This window comes from Ostrinia nubilalis, chromosome 8 (genome assembly GCF_963855985.1).
Source record: "Ostrinia nubilalis chromosome 8, ilOstNubi1.1, whole genome shotgun sequence".
Classification (NCBI taxonomy): Eukaryota; Metazoa; Arthropoda; class Insecta; order Lepidoptera; family Crambidae; genus Ostrinia; species Ostrinia nubilalis.
Genome location: NC_087095.1, coordinates 751644 through 769026, shown reverse-complemented (window position 1 = coordinate 769026; position 17383 = coordinate 751644). Strand labels below are relative to the sequence as shown.

Sequence of the window (17383 nt, the reverse complement as noted above, 5' to 3'; positions counted from 1 at the left end):
ATAAATGACCAATCCTTGAACATTTTACACTACGCCATAATAGTTCCAAACTAAGCAATGCTTGTACTATGAGTAGTAGGTACAAGCAAACGGAGTACCAGAATACACTTACTTAAATACTTTACAAATAGCCATGTTAATTCAAATGTTTCTATGAACTACAATATCTAATCAAACAAAAAGCATCCGACTCCTATTTAAATTTCGGTAGGTGAGAGATATTTTTTCTCGTATGAGTGTTGTTGATATTACGTTTCAATTTAGTCCCCGGTCCCCTGGCCTAGGATGCTGCCCCGTCAGTCTCCCGAGACGTATCTAATTGCATTTTCGCTGAGGTGAGCTGCACACTTCACTTACTTTTTACTGCCGAAGATAATCAGGCGATCTGTATTGTTTCACAACGTTTTTATTTAAATTTCAACTGACTGCCACAGCCAATTGGGTGTATTTATTTTTGAATGGTAATGGCAAAGTTCTGAAAAATACCTATTACGTATACTCGTAGATTTGAATAATTATTTTAAAATACACATTTAATTGAAATCATTTGGAGTTGGTGTCAGTGTCGGACTGGCCGTTTCGAGGGTCAGTAGTTCGTTCTTCGCTGGTCTTTGTGGTCCCACTGCTTTTCCGTTTTGAATGTTTTGAATATTTCGTTAGTGGTTTCAAGAGTAAAACAAGATGAGATATTATCCCATACCTGGCCTTATACAAAATAAGAAGAGATATTGAAATCCCTCATGGACATAATGTTTTTATTTTTTCGGTGAATTTCCATATAAAATATCTATGTTGACGACTATCCGACTGCTGTAAATAATACTTGCAAATTCTCGATAAAGTTACATCACCACCATTCAGTTTTAATTCAGATGTCTATCTTGATTTAAACATAATGCAAGTGTTTACAATGTAACGTCCGTATCTCTGTTCTGTGAGCCGCCATTTTCAATTGCAGCGAATTGACCGATGAATGCCCGCAATCTGCATTTCCGTTGGCTGTTATTGGAGCTATCACGAGTAGGACCCTTCCTAAGGTTATGCGCAGAATGCTCTGTATTCACTATAATGTTTCTTTTTTCGTTTGGGACGGCACTCATCAGGAATATGACATACCTAAAATATCGTAGGTAAAGCATAAATTAGTTTACTAAACATGCTTAAAGAATTTTCAATTGCTCAGTTACCTACTTCAAAGTAAGTAAGATCTGATTTCTGCTGTTTGTCTTCATGACGTGCTCACTAAAACAGTTACTATTCTTGAATAAATGTGACTGCGAATGTGTATCGCTCGTAAACCAAAATAAGATTTTTTTATGCTAACTCTTCCGACTTGATATTTTCTTCTATTATTTTGTTGTTATTAGTAGGAGATCTTTTCATTTCCAACGTTCTCATTAATGTACTAATATCTTTGTAAAAGCAAAATACATATTTTCTGAAAACTCATTTATTTTACGGAATGTACAGCCACGCGCTTACACCACAGTATACAAATTCCTCTTACTATCACAGTCCTTGCAGACATCAGCGGCTGCGACAGGGCTCCGTCCCCGGCCCTGCTGAAGGCCTGCACCCGGACCTCGTACGGGGTCTCGGTCTCTATGCCCTCGCACATGGCGGTGGACTTGTCAGCTCCGTTCATATTAAGTCAGAAGGACTTGATATTTTCTTCTATTGTGTTTATTGAATTAGGGTGAGGCCCCATTAGTCCATTGCGCTGCGTCGCGTCATAAAAAAATATATGGAAAACGTCGCACTGTCTACGCTGCGAGCGACGCTAAGTAGGAGATCTTTGCATTTCCAATGTTCTCATTTGTAGAGGTAGGTACTCGTATTTCTTTGTTAAAGAAAATACATTTTTTCTGAAAACTCATTTATTTCACGATACACTAAAAACCACGAAAAGACTACCAAATACAATCACGTTCTTACACTACCGTATACAAGTTCCTCTTACTGTCGCAGTCCTTGCAGATCTGCACCATCAGCGGCTGCGACAGGGCTCTGTCCCCGGCCCTGCTGAAGGCCTGCACCCGGACCTCGTACGGGGTCTCGGTCTCTATGCCCTCGCACATGGCGGTGGACTTGTCAGCTTCGTTTATATCAAGTCAGAAGTACTTGATATTTTCTTCTATTGTGTTTATTGAATTAGTAGGAGATCTTTTCATTTCCAATGTTCTCATTAATATAGGTACTCGTATTTCTTTGTAAAAGAAAATACACATTTTTTGAAAACTCATTTATTTCACGATACACCTGAAACCACGAAAATACTACCAAATACAATCACGTTCTTACACAACCGTGTACAAATTCCTCTTGCTATCGCAGTCCTTGCAGATCTGCACCATCAGCGGCTGCGACAGGGCTCCGTCCCCGGCCCTGCTGAAGGCCTGCACTCGGACCTCGTACGGGGTCTCGGTCTCTATGCCCTCGCACATGGCGGTGGACTTGTCAGCTCCGTTGACCACGATCTCCCTTGGCTTGAACTTGGGCTCTTGGCTCGAGTGTAACAACTGGGGACAGGTTTAAATTCATAATCCTACTAATATTATAAATGCGAAAGTTTGGATGACTGGATGAATGTTTGTTACTCTTTCATGCAAAAACTACGGAACGGATTTTGATGAAACTTTACAGTATTATTGTTTATAGCCCAGAATAACATATAGGCTATAATTTATGACGATATGTGATTAACTAAATTTCACGCGAGTGAAGCCGAGGGAAAAAGCTAGTTGAAAATATAAATGAAAATATTTATTGCCAGATCAACTAGTACAATTTTTTTGTTCATACAAAGAAAGGTCAAAGAGAAAATAAAATCACATATTACTTATAGTTCTCGTATCACAGGGTACCTTAAACCTGGGATTTATGTGTGAAGTCTCACCTTGACTGGAGCGAGTTTGTCTACCAATCTTTTGGCGCCACTTAATGCTTCATACTCGAATGTAGAAACCTTTGGCTTTTCCCACACTTTTACCTGTAGTAAATGAAATATATTTACAAAACATCTCTATATCTTATCTAGTATTTATTTTTTAATATTCCTTATTAATTTAGCACTCGTTAACTATTACAAAATCAAACAAATAACCCCGCGAAACCTAGGTTGAATTTTGACTTTTCTGACGTGCTAACAAAGCGCCTTTATTACATACCTTGTATCCCAGAACTGGGTCTGCACCGTCAGGGGATGCCACCGGCGTCCAGTGCACGATGAACGCTAAACCGGGATCGTCTATCAAATCGATGTGCGCCAGGGTTGGCGCTGGGATGCCTTTGACCTCTCTGGTTACCCTGGTCACGAAGCCCTGGGTCACCGCCACGGAGAAAAAGAAGTATAGGCACTTCATAGTGTTTAGGAGTTTCAGCGGTGGGAATAGTCCTGTATTGTTTTGTTTAGTGTTTGGTCGGTGGTTTCTTCAGTCAATCGACCTGAACGAGGTCGAGAGATGCACTGAGTGGTCGGACGAACGTGTATTCGTTGTGGGAGCTCTGATTGGCGAGTCAGAGAATTGATGGGTAATTGGATTAGGGATAAAGGTTGATTGTCATGTCAATTTTGCCGTTCATATTCATGATTTACGTACGTTTTTTCTTCGAAACTAGATGGGTTGGACTTATGTATTTCTTTTGAAAATACAAATTCGGAATTTTATCTTTTTGAGTTGCTCATTTAGATGTGGATTGTTAATTTATTATTTAAATAATTAATGTTACAGTAGTTTGGGAGCAGGTAATAGGAGGTAATAGTAAAATGGTTAAGGTTAACCGGTAGGTCAAGAGAAATTAAAAAACCGGTTATGTTTAATACCATTTATTGTAGGTACTCCAATAAATAAGAACTCAATTATTTTCTTACATGACTTATTAATGAAGCTGTTGATAATTTTACAGAACCAGTAATAATGTTTAAGAAATAGCAAATAGGTTTTACCTTACACATTTTCATAACAAAACTATCGTTAATTTTTTTATCTTTAGGTAACAATCGAGTTTCTCAAGACTTCTGTATTTATTTACTACAATAACATTGGTATTACATTTTAAGTTGATATCAAAGTTTTTTATACGTACATAACTTACTTACTTATTTAATTTAAATACTAAACACCACAGTCGACAACCACCCTACCAAGAAATTAAGCTACGGTGTACACATCTTTTTTCCTGTCGTTGTCATTGTTAATCTCGACTCTCATGGGTTGAGATAAGGGTCCTTGTATGTTCTTGGTGAAGGCCTGGACCCTCACTTCGTATAAGACGCCGGTCTCGATGCCCTCAAACTTGGCGGTGGTCTTGTCTCCTTGGATGACGATTTCCCGAGGCTTGTTTGTGGGGACTTCGTTGTTGGCTGGGAACTGGAAACAAAATGGAATGTTTTGTTTATTCTGAGTTAAAAACAAACAAAATTTATCGTCCGTTTGGTGTAGTGGTTCCAAACGGACTACTATTCCGGAGGTAGCGGGTTCGAATCCCACACAGTACAAACATTTGTGTGCATGAACATATTTGTTTGTATTGGACTGGGTGTTTTCTATGTATAATAAGTACTTATGTATTTACAAAAAAAAGTATTTAAGTATGTTTATATCCGTTGTCTAGTACCCATAGTACAAGCTTTGCTTAGTTTGGGGCTAGAAGCGCAGTGTAAAATGTCCAAGGATATTTATTTATTTATTTTGTCAATCCATTACGTCATCTTTAGCAATGAAACTTGATAGGTTTTAAACTATCGATGACAGACTTAATACCAATATGCTTTCTCTATTTTTTGCCCTCCATGGGGACGTTAAAAACACAGTACGTACCTAATTACAGTTTACAAACTAATTAACAAAATATTGAATATGGCATTAACCTAATTGTCTCATTTAAAACCTAATCTTCTTATAAGTACCATCCTATCTTTTTATCATAATTATTGTTTAATATGGAAAGAACTATGATATACCTAATATCAGTAAGCAGAGTAGGTATTGGTACTGCATATTTATTGAGGATCTATGCTCATAGGTTTATTATGACATTTTTTTTTTTTTTTTTTTTTTTATATATCTTTGGACAATTTCACACAGCGCCAGCTAGCCCCAAAGTAAGCAACTTAATGCTTGTGTTATGGGTGCTAGCTTAACGGATATACTACTTATATACTTTTTTTTTTTTTAAATACATACATATTATACATAGTAACACCCAGACCCGTCACAGAAATTAAAATTCATCATTTCAATTTCTGCCCGGCCGGGAATCGAACCCGGGACCTCTCGGCATAGTAGCCCGTTCTGAACCACTACACCAAACGGCCGACATTAATATTGTTTATCGACGATTTAGTAGCATGAAACATGTTATATTGTATTACATTGTAAATCCGATTAGAATAATGTTTGTTGTTAATGAACTCTAAGCTAATTATGTTATTAGAATGTTTACATTGTAACGTGATATTATTGTGTTGATGCAGCGGGTTTAAGGTCATCTAAAGTAAACATACACATAATAAATAGCATAGTTATTGTAAATTAAAAGTAAAATGCCCAACAGCGCGTGTAGAATAAAATTATTATCTGGCATAATAATTTATCTTCTTTGAGAATGGAAAAAATCCTGTAAAACTTTAGTTCAACTATTTGCTCTCGTTTGTATTTATATTTTGCAACTACAACCTGAAACTTTTCTTGTATTATTCTATGTATTATGGGAAGGCCTAAAACTGAATTTCAAAATTCAGTCATGTTCTGCAATAAAATACAGACCATCACAAAATTCCTAAAAATAATTTCTACGTTTCTTTGTGGCAATGTGTATAATCATGGAGAACTATTATTGTACCTAATAAGACTTACTCGATGTAAATGTTAGAAACATATAGAATTCTCTGAACAATGCAAATGATTACGAGAACGTATGGACGATGGTTATTTTATCTCTAAAGATCATTATCTTACCTTGCCAGGAGCGTATTCCTCTACCAAAGTTTTGACACCGTCGATAGTTTCATATTTGTATGTCTTGATCTTAGGCTGCTCCCATACTTTCATCTGAAACAATTAACATATTTTTTGAAACCAAAGTATACATAACAGAGAAAATATGAACATGTTATGTAAACTAACTTTTTCGCTATCTATGTAGGTCATAACTCTTAGAATTAAAATTCTTCTTTCCGTTAAGATAAGGCAAAGAAAAAGAATAACATACTTAGTAAACGTGTGACATAAGAAATTAAAAGAAATCATCTTACTTAGGTGATTCATTAGATGTGACAGTCAGAAATATCACGTACGATTTTATGTTTACGGTAGGTAGTCGGCAGATTTACCTCCGATAATAAATGAAATCTCTCAATGGGTTTTAAATCTTTATCTTCAGTAGATTTGGTTTAAAAATGTGACAATAGTAAAGTGTCACCGTAAAATTGTGAATTCTATCAGATTATAATCTGACGTACTTATTTACATTACAATCTTAACTTACCTAACCCACTGTTAGTTTACAATATCACGCGTTATGTTATAAACTGACGGAGTTCACAATTTCAATTTGACAATTACATACCTTGTAACCAAGAATTGGGTCTGCAGCATCATTTGATTCAACGGGTGTCCAGTCGACAACGAATCCCATTTTGGGGTCATCCACCAAAGTGATGCGAAGCAGCGTCGGCGCTGGGACACCCTCGACCCCCCTCGCTACCCTGGTCACGAAGCCCTGGGCTACCGCCACGAAGAACAAAACGCATAGGCACTTCATCATGATGTTTAATAGTTACTGTAGTTTTTATCGATATGAACTGCTCGAGATCTAGTGATGCACTGAGCTGCCGGACGGTTGTTTGTAAATAAATAGCCGCTGGGCGATAAGCAGCCCTGATTGGTGAGTCACTTGTGAGTCAATTGTTGGCTAATTAGATTAAGGCTAAAGGTTGATTGGCATGTCGATTTTGACGTTTACATTCGTTCGTCTGTGGGTATTTTCTCATTTAATGGGTCGTAGACCCGTATGGTAATCGCAGTCTCGTTTTATAGTGTTTGAGGCGACAGGAAATCATGTTAAATAGTGTTGTTGTATCTTATGTACTGAAATGAAATACGAGATAATGAAAAATTACAATATAAAAATTATTAGGGCGTTTAAAAATAGTTAACTACATTATTTATTTTAATAATTGAAGTGGTTGTTACCCTCTTTGCATTTTTTTTGCTAGAAATCATACAAAATAAGATGTATCATTCTTGTGCAATACTGCAGATAGTGTAGTGACTAACATACCTTATCTTACCTTTGAACTTCAAGATAGCACACGCATACCTAATGCATGCATCTTTGTAGTTTAAGATTAATGAATTTTGAATAGCTTGCAATATCTTCAACAATGAACTTCAATACCTAGACATAAAAATGAATTTTATGTATTTTCGTAATATTTTACTAACCATGTAAAAAATCGCCATGAATGGTCTAAGTGCTAAGTAAAGTGCCTATTGTTAGAGTATAGTAGAATTCAAAATAGATAACAGTAATGTAAGCATTGAGGTATTCATAGAACCAAGTTAACGACAATCATTTTTCACCTAGTGACGTGTGACGTGTTTAGTTCTACTCGTAGTAATCCTTACGTATTATTTAAACAACAAATTCCGTCGCAGTTGGTTTGTTTCTCTTAAAAACTATTGTACGATTTTATTTATTTAATACAATTTGGATCATTATTTTAGAAGTGAGTGAATGATTAAAATTGCTCTGCTATCGTGCGAAGTCGGGTTAGATCGCTGGCTTTATAGACAAATCCTACTCCTAATTCTTCTTCTTCTTAGTCGGGCACTCTTGTCAGAGTGGTCGTGGTTGCGCTGACGAGGTACATGGTTGGGTGATGTCACTCCTAATTAGTAATTAGAAAAAATATTATTTCAGATTTTGAGTAAAATAAAAGTTTGTAAGTAGGTATAATAAATACTCGTACCATTTGCTGTAGAGGATTATTATTATTGGTTTTGGGCCTTCATTTGCGCCAGCTCGACCAGGTTTGATCTATTGTGGCAGCCCTTGTCTTTAGAGTTCACTGCTTAGTCCCGTTGAGTCTATAAATTTCCAGATTCTTTGGAGCGTGATATCTGCTATCTCATCCGGGTGCATGATGTGTCGCCCGAGATGGATACTTCTTTTGCTCATAAGCGGGCCGCATGAGCAAACTGTAGAAGATAATAAAGTTTATTAAAATTTTGTAACTTGACCTAATAACGGCTGCTATTGATAAATCAATAGATAAAGTTAATAATACTTATTGTTGTTTTGCTATTCATAGTTTTCTTTTTCTCAGCACTTTCTAGTCATCATTTTCTCACGGCTGATAATAATTATTTAATATTTGTTTCATATTGTAATTTGTTTTTGATAAACTATACAGTAATTATAATAGAAAGCAATATTAAGTCCAGTTTTAGTTTGCAGTAGGTATTCATCATCATTTTCTCACGGCAATTAATGATTTATTTAAATTAGTTTTTGATAAACTAAACAGTAATTATATTAGAAAACAATAAATAGGTAAATAATCATCATTATCACCATCATTATGAGGTTATTTAGTCCCCTGCTGGAGGACGATCCTCTCTAATTTACCAGAGGGAATAGGGTCAATTTTTTTATATACAGGGTGGAATTTTGTAATGCCACCTGGAGGGAAATTATTCCTAATACGGTAGATAGAAAATTTTACTAAAAGGAAACATTTCTTAATTTAGAAAAAGAAATAGAACTGCATTCAAAGATTTCTAAAAATTTGCTTGCCACACCCGGGAATCGAACTAAATAAAATTTGTTAAAAATTACACCCTGTATTTTTATTGCATCGATCGTTAGGGTTAAGTATAAGGATGAAATCTCTCTAACAAACTTGTTAAATCAAATGACAGGAAAACCATGAAATCTTAAATTATTGTAATTATTTACAGAAAACTTTATGGTTTGGTAGTGAATTTTCGAAAAAAAATAGAAAATCTTTGAATGCAGTTCTCTTTCTTTTCAAAAATAAAGGAATGTTTTCTTTTAGTAAAATTTTCTATCTACAGTATTATGAGTACTTTCCCTCCAGGTGGCATTACAAAATTCCACCCTGTATTATGAGTTCTGCAACTTGGCAATCTGTGTTAACACAATAAGCCATTCAGATGAGGTATCTTGTTCTTGTCTTGACAGCAGAAGGAATTCCTTTCCTTTCATCTGGTATCACCAAATCTCACTGCGGTCACACAATAGGGTCAATAAAATAATAATCCTAAATAAATACCTACGTAGCCCACAACCAAGCATAATCTAAGCAATTGGATCACGGACTGACATAATAAATTAAATGATACATTTGAGTACAATCATCAAATTAATTCTTGCACATCTCACACTAACATTATTTTGTCACCTGCGGGATTCAGACCCACAACTGTAGCGTTTAAGTCCTATCCTATCGACCAGAGCACACGGCCGTCAAATACAATATTCAACTATCCTGTTGGATTATGGATCTTTTGTTTCCCGTTCATCTGAGTCCCTTTTTGCTCCATCGGTGGGTCCACTAGAAGTGTCATTCACTGTCGTTCTATCCTATATCCCTAAGGCCAGGTGACGCGTGCCTTGTCATACTGAATCCTTGTAATCCAAGTGACGTGAGAGACAAACTATTTTGTGTAGTTTTTGCTGAGCAAGCTTAGCGTAACGCTATAAGCGGCTTATGAAAATAAATACAATGAAATGTAGGTAGGTGGTGTGGCACCAAAACCTGGTTAGTCTTTCGGGCGAATGGGTATGATTCTCGGGTTTGACACAGTGAAAAGATAATGAAAATACTTTCAGTTCGATTGAATTTAGAGAATTGTTTTCAGCATGTAGTATTCAGTATCCTATTTTCATTTGCCTTCTAAATATTATTCAAGTTCGGAATAGGAAATGACTGTAAACTCATAATCAAACTTTTAATTGGTTGAATTCCAGTAGGTCGGTATGTACCGATCACAGGACGGCTATTCGTGATGTGAGTTTGGACGGAGTTTTGAGTGTCATATCGTAATTAAGCACAGGTTGATTTATTTAGGGCGAACTAACTTAAAAATATGGATTTATACAGATTATCTAACCTTGATTGGCATTAGATATGAGTATTATTGTTTTTTGTGCTTACGAAATATTTCAGTTGATGGTAGGTATTTCTTAATAATAAGCAGTGCAGTTTTTACTAAAACTTTTTTCCTTAATCATTTTTCTACGGAAAATATATGGGAATCCAAACAATTCAGTTGACTCGAGTACAATTTAAGCCAGCTTCCTTTCCACTTCCAAAGCGACATTATTGATGTCACCAGCAAGATTTACTTACGTACAAATGGTCAATAGCTAACCGTTTTGCATTAACATTTGAATACAAAGTCGGCCATTTAATTCGGTCGTATAAATCACGGGACCTTCGGGACAAATTAAACGTTATTCTTTCGTGCCGAATTCCTTTTGGAGTTTTATTGGAATTTTTGCCGAGTGTACGTGCCAATAAACAGTGTTTAACGTTTGGAACGGGCGCCCCAGCATTTAGCGCTTGTCAATCGCACACACACGCGCGCGCACGGTATGCAAACGAGGATAGTACAGGATCCAACGTGTTTACGGGTGCTTTTGTAGGGGGATGGGATGGTTTTGATACTTGCAACCATCGCCATAGCTAAATAACACAATCAAGTATCGTATTTATGTCTAATTGCATAGGTAACTACGAGTAGGTACTTATCTACCTGATGATCTCCTCTGCTTGTTAATTTAAAATTTGATTCTTTTGGTCAATTTAAGCATCTAGTCTATCAGTGGTGATATTATAGTATTTTATACTCAAAAGAAGATTCAGGCATCTAAAATTCTAATCATACTAAATGCTGACTAGCCATTATTTTAAACCTTCGAAAAGGGCAACATAAAAACCCATGACGAATAGTTTATCTCTAACAAAAGCATTGTTAAGGTGACCTACATTTTGTGTATTTGTAACGAATATGACTCACATCCTTGAAACGCTTAGCTGTTTACAAAAATGTAGTAAACAACTAATACCGAGATTATTTGTTGTGAAATACGTCTATGTTGCTATGGAAGTTTTTGTCTTATCTATGGGGATAATCCATTATTGTTTCTCAAACTTTGGACCACACAAGGTTGATAATGTTCACAATTAGGTTCTCTTGAAGGTGTCGTAGATAATTTAAAGTCAATATAAAAATATGATTTATTTCAGTGCATAATTTTTTTATAACAAAGGTACTTGTGTTGGAATGGAGCGTAAGATACTAATACATATAAAATTGTATATCTGTCTAAAATATATTGACACATGATATTTTGTACAAACTATCTAATAATTCAGTTTCTACATAACAAAATTTTGCAAAAAGTATCAAGTAATGTAATCACGCTACAACCTCTAGATCCCAGAATTGTCCCTTTAACACGAGGCGGAGGCGAATAACAAAATAAAATACAATACAAAAAGCGTAAAAGAGAACGTATTGATTTGGAGGAATTTTTATTAGTAGGTGTTACCTACGGGGACGATTTGCCTGCGTTTTATTGTTTCCTCTGTCGCAGTGGTTGGGGCGGAAAGCATGCAGGAAAAAGTCAAATTGCAAAGGGGTGTCTAATTTTCTTTTGCTATGAAGCATTTTGCTGGTTTTTCTTTCTTTCGAGTGCCTGACATCAGATTTATTTTGTTTAAATTTTCGATGGTAGGTATAGTAATTTCCTGCAATTTCCAAGTCCATTTTCAAATTCGTCAATAATACGAGCAGTTGTCCAGACAAATTTTTTTCGTTAATTTAAGTACTTCGGGGTTTTTACAATCAACGTGGGGAGTTTTAAGCATGAGTGGTACCTAAATGTTCACCATATGATTTCGGAAAGCCTGACATTTTGGGAAAATTCTTTTTCCCTTGCAGTTCGAGTGATGTATGATGTATGTATGAGTAAAGGTACCTTTACTATACATTTTGAGGTGTAAAGCTTACCTACTCTAATATACATTTCTACAATTACTTTGTATGCACCTCCTGATTTATTTAACATGGTCTAGGGAGGCTGTGTGTCTCAGCCTTATTGCTCTTTGTGTAGAGTTTAGAATTTAAAGCTTCGTGGAAGCTTTATTTATAGCGCACATCCTATGTAATAAAACATTCTGTTTTGACTTACAAAATGGGCAGTCTATTTACTTTGGTACTAAAGAAATATATCTCCTATCAGTTTGCAGTTAGCAAAGTTACGGCTCTTCCATTATTTGCATTTATTTAAGAAAGGGCGTTTACTGAAAAAAAAAAACAATGTAAACAGAAAACAAGTTATTGTTTTCATGTTTTTAGTCACTTGTTTGCAGTTCATTTATTATCAAAAACATGAAACATGGGAAAATCTAAAGTTTTTACATTGGTATCGTAAACTTTCTGGTTTCCAGCTCAGAGGCATAATTTGATCTTATTTATTAAGTTTTGTCAGCATGTCCAATATCCAAACACCTTCTACATTTGTCTTTATTTCTTTATGGAGTAATACTATGTACGGTATTGTACCTACCCTCTACTGATGGACATCCTCTTCCTACTACAGCACGTCACATGGCCATAGCATGAGGTTTTATCTAAGGTACAATAAATTGGTATTAGCGTATTTATCACTCGCAACGAGGCGTAGGGTTTTTTATCATCTGCAGATCCGTGTACAACTTAAATTGTATTAGAGAGTCTTAAAAGCTGATACGAAATACTAGTTGTTTACTGTGGCTTCTCTCAAGTGGGCTGCGATTTATGGTAAAAAAAGTAAAAATTACTGTCTCACGGGTGTCCTTTTTGGCACTAATTCTATGCTTACTATTTATGTACCAGATCTAATGTGAATTAAGTAAAGATGCCTTTCTTTTTTTCTTCATAATTTGTGTGCTTTAATCATTCCTGACTTCGGATAACGTCACATCACGCTAAAATTCGCTAGGAAGATTAGAATCTGCCAAAAAGGTAAGTAAGAATCATACTTATTTTAACGTATTTCAGAATTAGTTTCATAGTTGATAAACAAACATACATTTTTTATATTAATCACTAACATAAAGATTGCTAAAAACTGAACAATAGATATCTGAATCCTAATCACGTTTTGCCATTTTAAAACAATTTTATCAAAACTAAATGAATCGTAACCATCAATAGTATTTATTTGCCACCGACCACTTGTAAGTCGGCCACACCTGGATTTGTTCTGAGGCAGCACACATAGAACCACGATGCTTAAGTGCTTCACCTTTCTGCTGCTCGTGGCTGCGGCCCAAGCTCTGACCTACGTCATCAAGGAAGAGCCCAAGGCAAGCGAAACTGGTGCCCGTGCCAGTACTGTACCAGCTCCGACTTTGGAACATCTTAACACGTTTCTGGAGCCTTTCATGGGCACCGCCATTACATGGAGCCCTGGCGAGGGATCAAATAATATTCTTGGATACAAGGTATGTGCTATAATTTTTTTTAATTATTTTTTTAAGTTGTTTATCCCCTCTTTGTAAATGATGTTATTCAAACAACAACCCTCTTTATTTTAAAAGAAAATACATTTAATAATGCTATTTGTTTTGTGCAAAATAGCTGTGAATAATAAAATTATCTGAAACCACCAAAAAACATTATTCATTAGAACTTGTAAGATTTTATTTTCGGTTAGGTACTTGTCTAACCAAGTACTCCATATTAGCTGAAGAAGCTTATCTACCACTCAATCTTTCCAAAGAATGTCATCAAGAGACAAACCTAATCATTTCCTTTCCCTTACCAATAAAGTTTTTGTGATAAAATATCATCAAAAAATGTATCTTCGCAGGTGACGTCATGGATACAGTCCGGTTCCAACAACATGTTCTCCCGGTACCAAGACGTGTACGCGTACGGACCCGGCCAGACCATGGCGGTGGTCGCGCCCCTGTACAAGTACACCTGGTTCCGTTTCGTGGTACAGGCCTTCAATAGCGAGGGATACAGCGTGGAGTCCAACGCCTGGCGGGCAATCATCATTTAAGAAGAAAAGAAAATGGGACAATATTGTGTGGCTTTCTCCTCTCAAATAAGCATTGATTGTCGTCTTTGTATAATAAAAATGTTATAGTATTTTATTGTAATTAATCGCAAATCCATATGCATCGTTTTCTTGTATGATGCATGTCATACTTTTTACTGCTTGTAGATAATTTTCAGTGAGTATAACTATGGTTATAATCTTTGAATGTGAAAGTCATGAATAAATTATCCAAATCTTTTTATTCTCAACGAGGAAGCTCTTGGCCTATATCTCACTCACCTGATGGTAAGTGACGATCAGGCCGAAGTTGGAAGCGAGCTTCACCCGGAATCCTCAACCACGAAGGAACTGGCTATCTTACCTCTAACTGCCGGAACACAACAATTGTGTTAACATTGTTGTTAAGGCGACAGACTTAGGTAAGATGGTGGTAGCTAGCCAGGCGGACTTAGAATAAGCCCTACCACCAACCAAACCGAACAGAAAAATCTGCCCCCACTGGGAATCGAACCCGGGACCTCTGCGTCTGAAGCACTAGATCCCTAAAATCAAAAGGTTTTTTTTTCTGAGTATGAACTAAAGTTTACAGTATCTACCTATACCTGAGACCTAGGAGGCCTTACATGCGATGACAAAACTAAAGATAAACTAATGTCAAAGAAGTCTTCAGTTTTTTGGTGTCTTTTCCGTCGTTTTTTTTTTAATTCAGAGGTCTCAAAACTTTTTATTCTTACTAGAAAGTTTCTGTATTCTGTTTATGCTATTTACTGTTTCTTGGTTTTCAAAGGGTTTCATTGAAACAGTGCATGATTCAACACCTCACATCACCTGGTGCTGTAAGGACCCATTGTAGATCGCAATCGGCCCCTGGGTGTCGGTTTAAATTAATTTAATCTATCAATGTCATTACACGATAACAATATGATTTTATCTATCGATAGAACTATTTATTACCAAATACAACAGTAGCTTATCACGCTATAACTACAAAAATGTAGGTATCAGTAATATTCAGCGAATGAATAATTAAAATGAACTCAAATGAAGCCATCGCCATTTAACTTTTACAGGCTATTTAATTTACTTCAGACGAATCTGTAGATCTGAAACATAGGACGAAAATAACGAACAGCTCACATAAAACGAAACATTTTCCTAACAGTTTATGGTGCAGGTTTAGCTAAAATACCTAATTAGGCTTTGGATTGCATGACATCACTGAAAGATTTTAATATGACCACTTTGCTTACTCGTTATTTTGCTTTTAATATGTTTAGTATCTCCCGTGACTATTATTATCTTGAATATCATATCATTAGACATTTAGTCTCGGCTAGGCGCGCCCTAATCCATTTCTTGACCGTAGACATCTTTCAAATACGATCTGCTGCACTTGCCATCTAAGTTCCACAACGTCAGTCAATGTTTTGGCCGTTCTCTCTGCACTACAGAGATTCAAAATTACGTAATCATGAATAAAATTGTAAATGTTCGCGAGCGGAGGTGAACGCGTGTTTGCGAACAAAGGGAAAGGTGCAGATTTGGAATGATGTAAATCAAAAGGATGTTTTATTAAACACTCTTGCGCCGGGAATTCAAATTAAGTGGCGGTGTCGATGTTAAGTTAATGTGGAATTAGAATTGGGTATTAATTAACTAAGTTTGTTCTAGGGAAGTTAATATTAGCATCATCGTGGTTAGTTGTGTTCTGCTGTTTTTGACGTTTTCCTTTTTTCTGTCGAGGATACAAACAATATTTTTAAGAATTGATTTTTAACGATTTTATAAGTTTAAAAAAGCTTGCAGAAAGTAGCAACTAGCTTAATAGGTACTACATCTTTTGTCATGGATAACTGAAAGAATAAGCATAAAATAATATAGACATATAACGTAATATGTGTGTCAATATTGCAAGAAGGCGCTGGAAGGCACTGGATGCAGGCCGCTACCAACCGTGCGATGCGGAAGTCATTGGGGGAGGCCTATGTTCAGCAGTGGACGTCCTGTGGCTGAAAATTAAATGATGATGATGATTGCAAGAAGTGTCAGGCATTTGTTTGTCCTCCTAACACCTGTCAAAAGTAAGGTTTATTACGTTATTGACAGTTGTATTCGAAATTTTAACGGTATGACAAAAACAGTCACCATTTTTACTAAAGGTCTAGTCACCTAGATGAAAATTGTATAGTGCTATTATTTAAAGCCCGTTCCACACTAGCAACCCATAAGATTTCCACCTCAGCGTTCCCGTTCGAAATATTTACTTGTACTTTCGGCAAATACACTCGGCGTCTTGGTGTAACTCGTACAAGAAAATTAAGCTTGTTTAATCATGTTCGTGTGTACACAGCCTTTTGCGACGCACCGGGCTTTTTGTTTCGGTGTGTAAACATTCATTTAATTAATGAGATACGGTTTTAATCTTTTTAGAGATGCTGAGGGCTTGGTAAGGTAAATAACTATCTTAGATGCTTCTGCAGTCGGCTCTGCGATTGAGTGCTCTGTGTGAGGTAAATAGTCATTGATAAGGCATAGTCATACACCTACTTATTCAAAATGAAAAAATTGTGAATTGCACCCTACTAAAATTAGTACTGCGCCATTCTCTGCACAAGACTTCTTTGTACGTATCGGACAAATAATAAATGTTTACTTTTTAATTAGGTACTTTATTATTTTGTTTACCTATCCGGAAGCTTAAAAAAATACATCGATCACTGTGCATAAAGTCGTCTTAAATTCCAGATAAACAAAACACCGTCGCGAACTAATTATTCACGGTCATTAATAAGAAGTACCAGGAGAACAGAACTCTACTGGAGCGAACTTCGTATCTCCTAACTACTAAAAGATGGTAATGAAGCAAACTCACCTTTATCTATTCGTCCCTTTTACACGTATTGGAAAGTCCTACGGTTGTCTCCCTCGCCGGCTGTCATACCCACGACGGCGATCCGGACGGTGACAAGAAATTAATTAGGGGAGCCCCGAGGAAAATAATGGTGTGCCTTGATTTTTAAATGAAATTTATTTTCTCCACTTCATTTATTCTGGCGACATGACACTTCGGAAATTATTAGACTTTACAGGGGATTTCGTTCGTAAGGTTTCAGTGTTTACCTTCCTCGCGGTGTAATTTGATTTTTTCCTTGTTACGTTTCCAGTGGAAGGTGTTTTTGATAAGATATTTTAATTGGATTTCTTTTGATTCCATTCAAAAAATTTTGTGTGAAGGAAAAGTTGCTTTAATTTTTATGCTCTGCTCAAAATCCAGCAAACACCACTAGTATGGAAT

General features: G+C 36.2%; 3 protein-coding genes across 3 annotated transcripts; 1 reads left to right on the top strand and 2 right to left on the bottom strand.

The window, feature by feature from the left end:
• Positions 1-2244: 2244 nt before the first annotated feature.
• On the bottom strand, positions 2245-3515 carry LOC135074066 (uncharacterized). Its single transcript, XM_063968374.1, has 3 exons — positions 3168-3515; positions 2897-2989; positions 2245-2519 (listed from the first exon to the last, which is right to left on the bottom strand). The coding sequence occupies exons 1-3, from the start codon at positions 3360-3362 to the stop codon at positions 2298-2300; spliced, it is 510 nt and encodes a 169-aa protein (XP_063824444.1). The 5' UTR covers positions 3363-3515; the 3' UTR covers positions 2245-2297.
• A 479-nt stretch (positions 3516-3994) lies between these two features.
• Positions 3995-6830, bottom strand: LOC135074065 (uncharacterized). Its single transcript, XM_063968373.1, has 3 exons — positions 6571-6830; positions 5961-6053; positions 3995-4370 (listed from the first exon to the last, which is right to left on the bottom strand). Exons 1-3 carry the CDS (start codon positions 6766-6768, stop codon positions 4152-4154), a joined length of 510 nt encoding a protein of 169 aa, XP_063824443.1. The 5' UTR covers positions 6769-6830; the 3' UTR covers positions 3995-4151.
• A 6397-nt stretch (positions 6831-13227) lies between these two features.
• LOC135074064 (uncharacterized) lies at positions 13228-14177 on the top strand. The gene is made up of 2 exons (XM_063968372.1): positions 13228-13525; positions 13894-14177. The coding sequence occupies exons 1-2, from the start codon at positions 13310-13312 to the stop codon at positions 14086-14088; spliced, it is 411 nt and encodes a 136-aa protein (XP_063824442.1). The 5' UTR covers positions 13228-13309; the 3' UTR covers positions 14089-14177.
• Positions 14178-17383: the final 3206 nt, after the last annotated feature.

Coding starts and splice junctions, on each gene's coding strand:
- LOC135074066 (XM_063968374.1), bottom strand. CDS start 3,362: ATGAAGTGCCTATACTTCTTTTTCTCCGTGGCGGTGACCCAGGGCTTC. Junction 2,990..3,167: donor ACCCAGTTCTGGGATACAAG/GTATGTAATAAA, acceptor CATTTACTACAG/GTAAAAGTGTGGGAAAAGCC. Junction 2,520..2,896: donor ACAAACTCGCTCCAGTCAAG/GTGAGACTTCAC, acceptor ACCTGTCCCCAG/TTGTTACACTCGAGCCAAGA.
- LOC135074065 (XM_063968373.1), bottom strand. CDS start 6,768: ATGATGAAGTGCCTATGCGTTTTGTTCTTCGTGGCGGTAGCCCAGGGC. Junction 6,054..6,570: donor ACCCAATTCTTGGTTACAAG/GTATGTAATTGT, acceptor TAATTGTTTCAG/ATGAAAGTATGGGAGCAGCC. Junction 4,371..5,960: donor AGGAATACGCTCCTGGCAAG/GTAAGATAATGA, acceptor TTTTGTTTCCAG/TTCCCAGCCAACAACGAAGT.
- LOC135074064 (XM_063968372.1), top strand. CDS start 13,310: ATGCTTAAGTGCTTCACCTTTCTGCTGCTCGTGGCTGCGGCCCAAGCT. Junction 13,526..13,893: donor ATAATATTCTTGGATACAAG/GTATGTGCTATA, acceptor GTATCTTCGCAG/GTGACGTCATGGATACAGTC.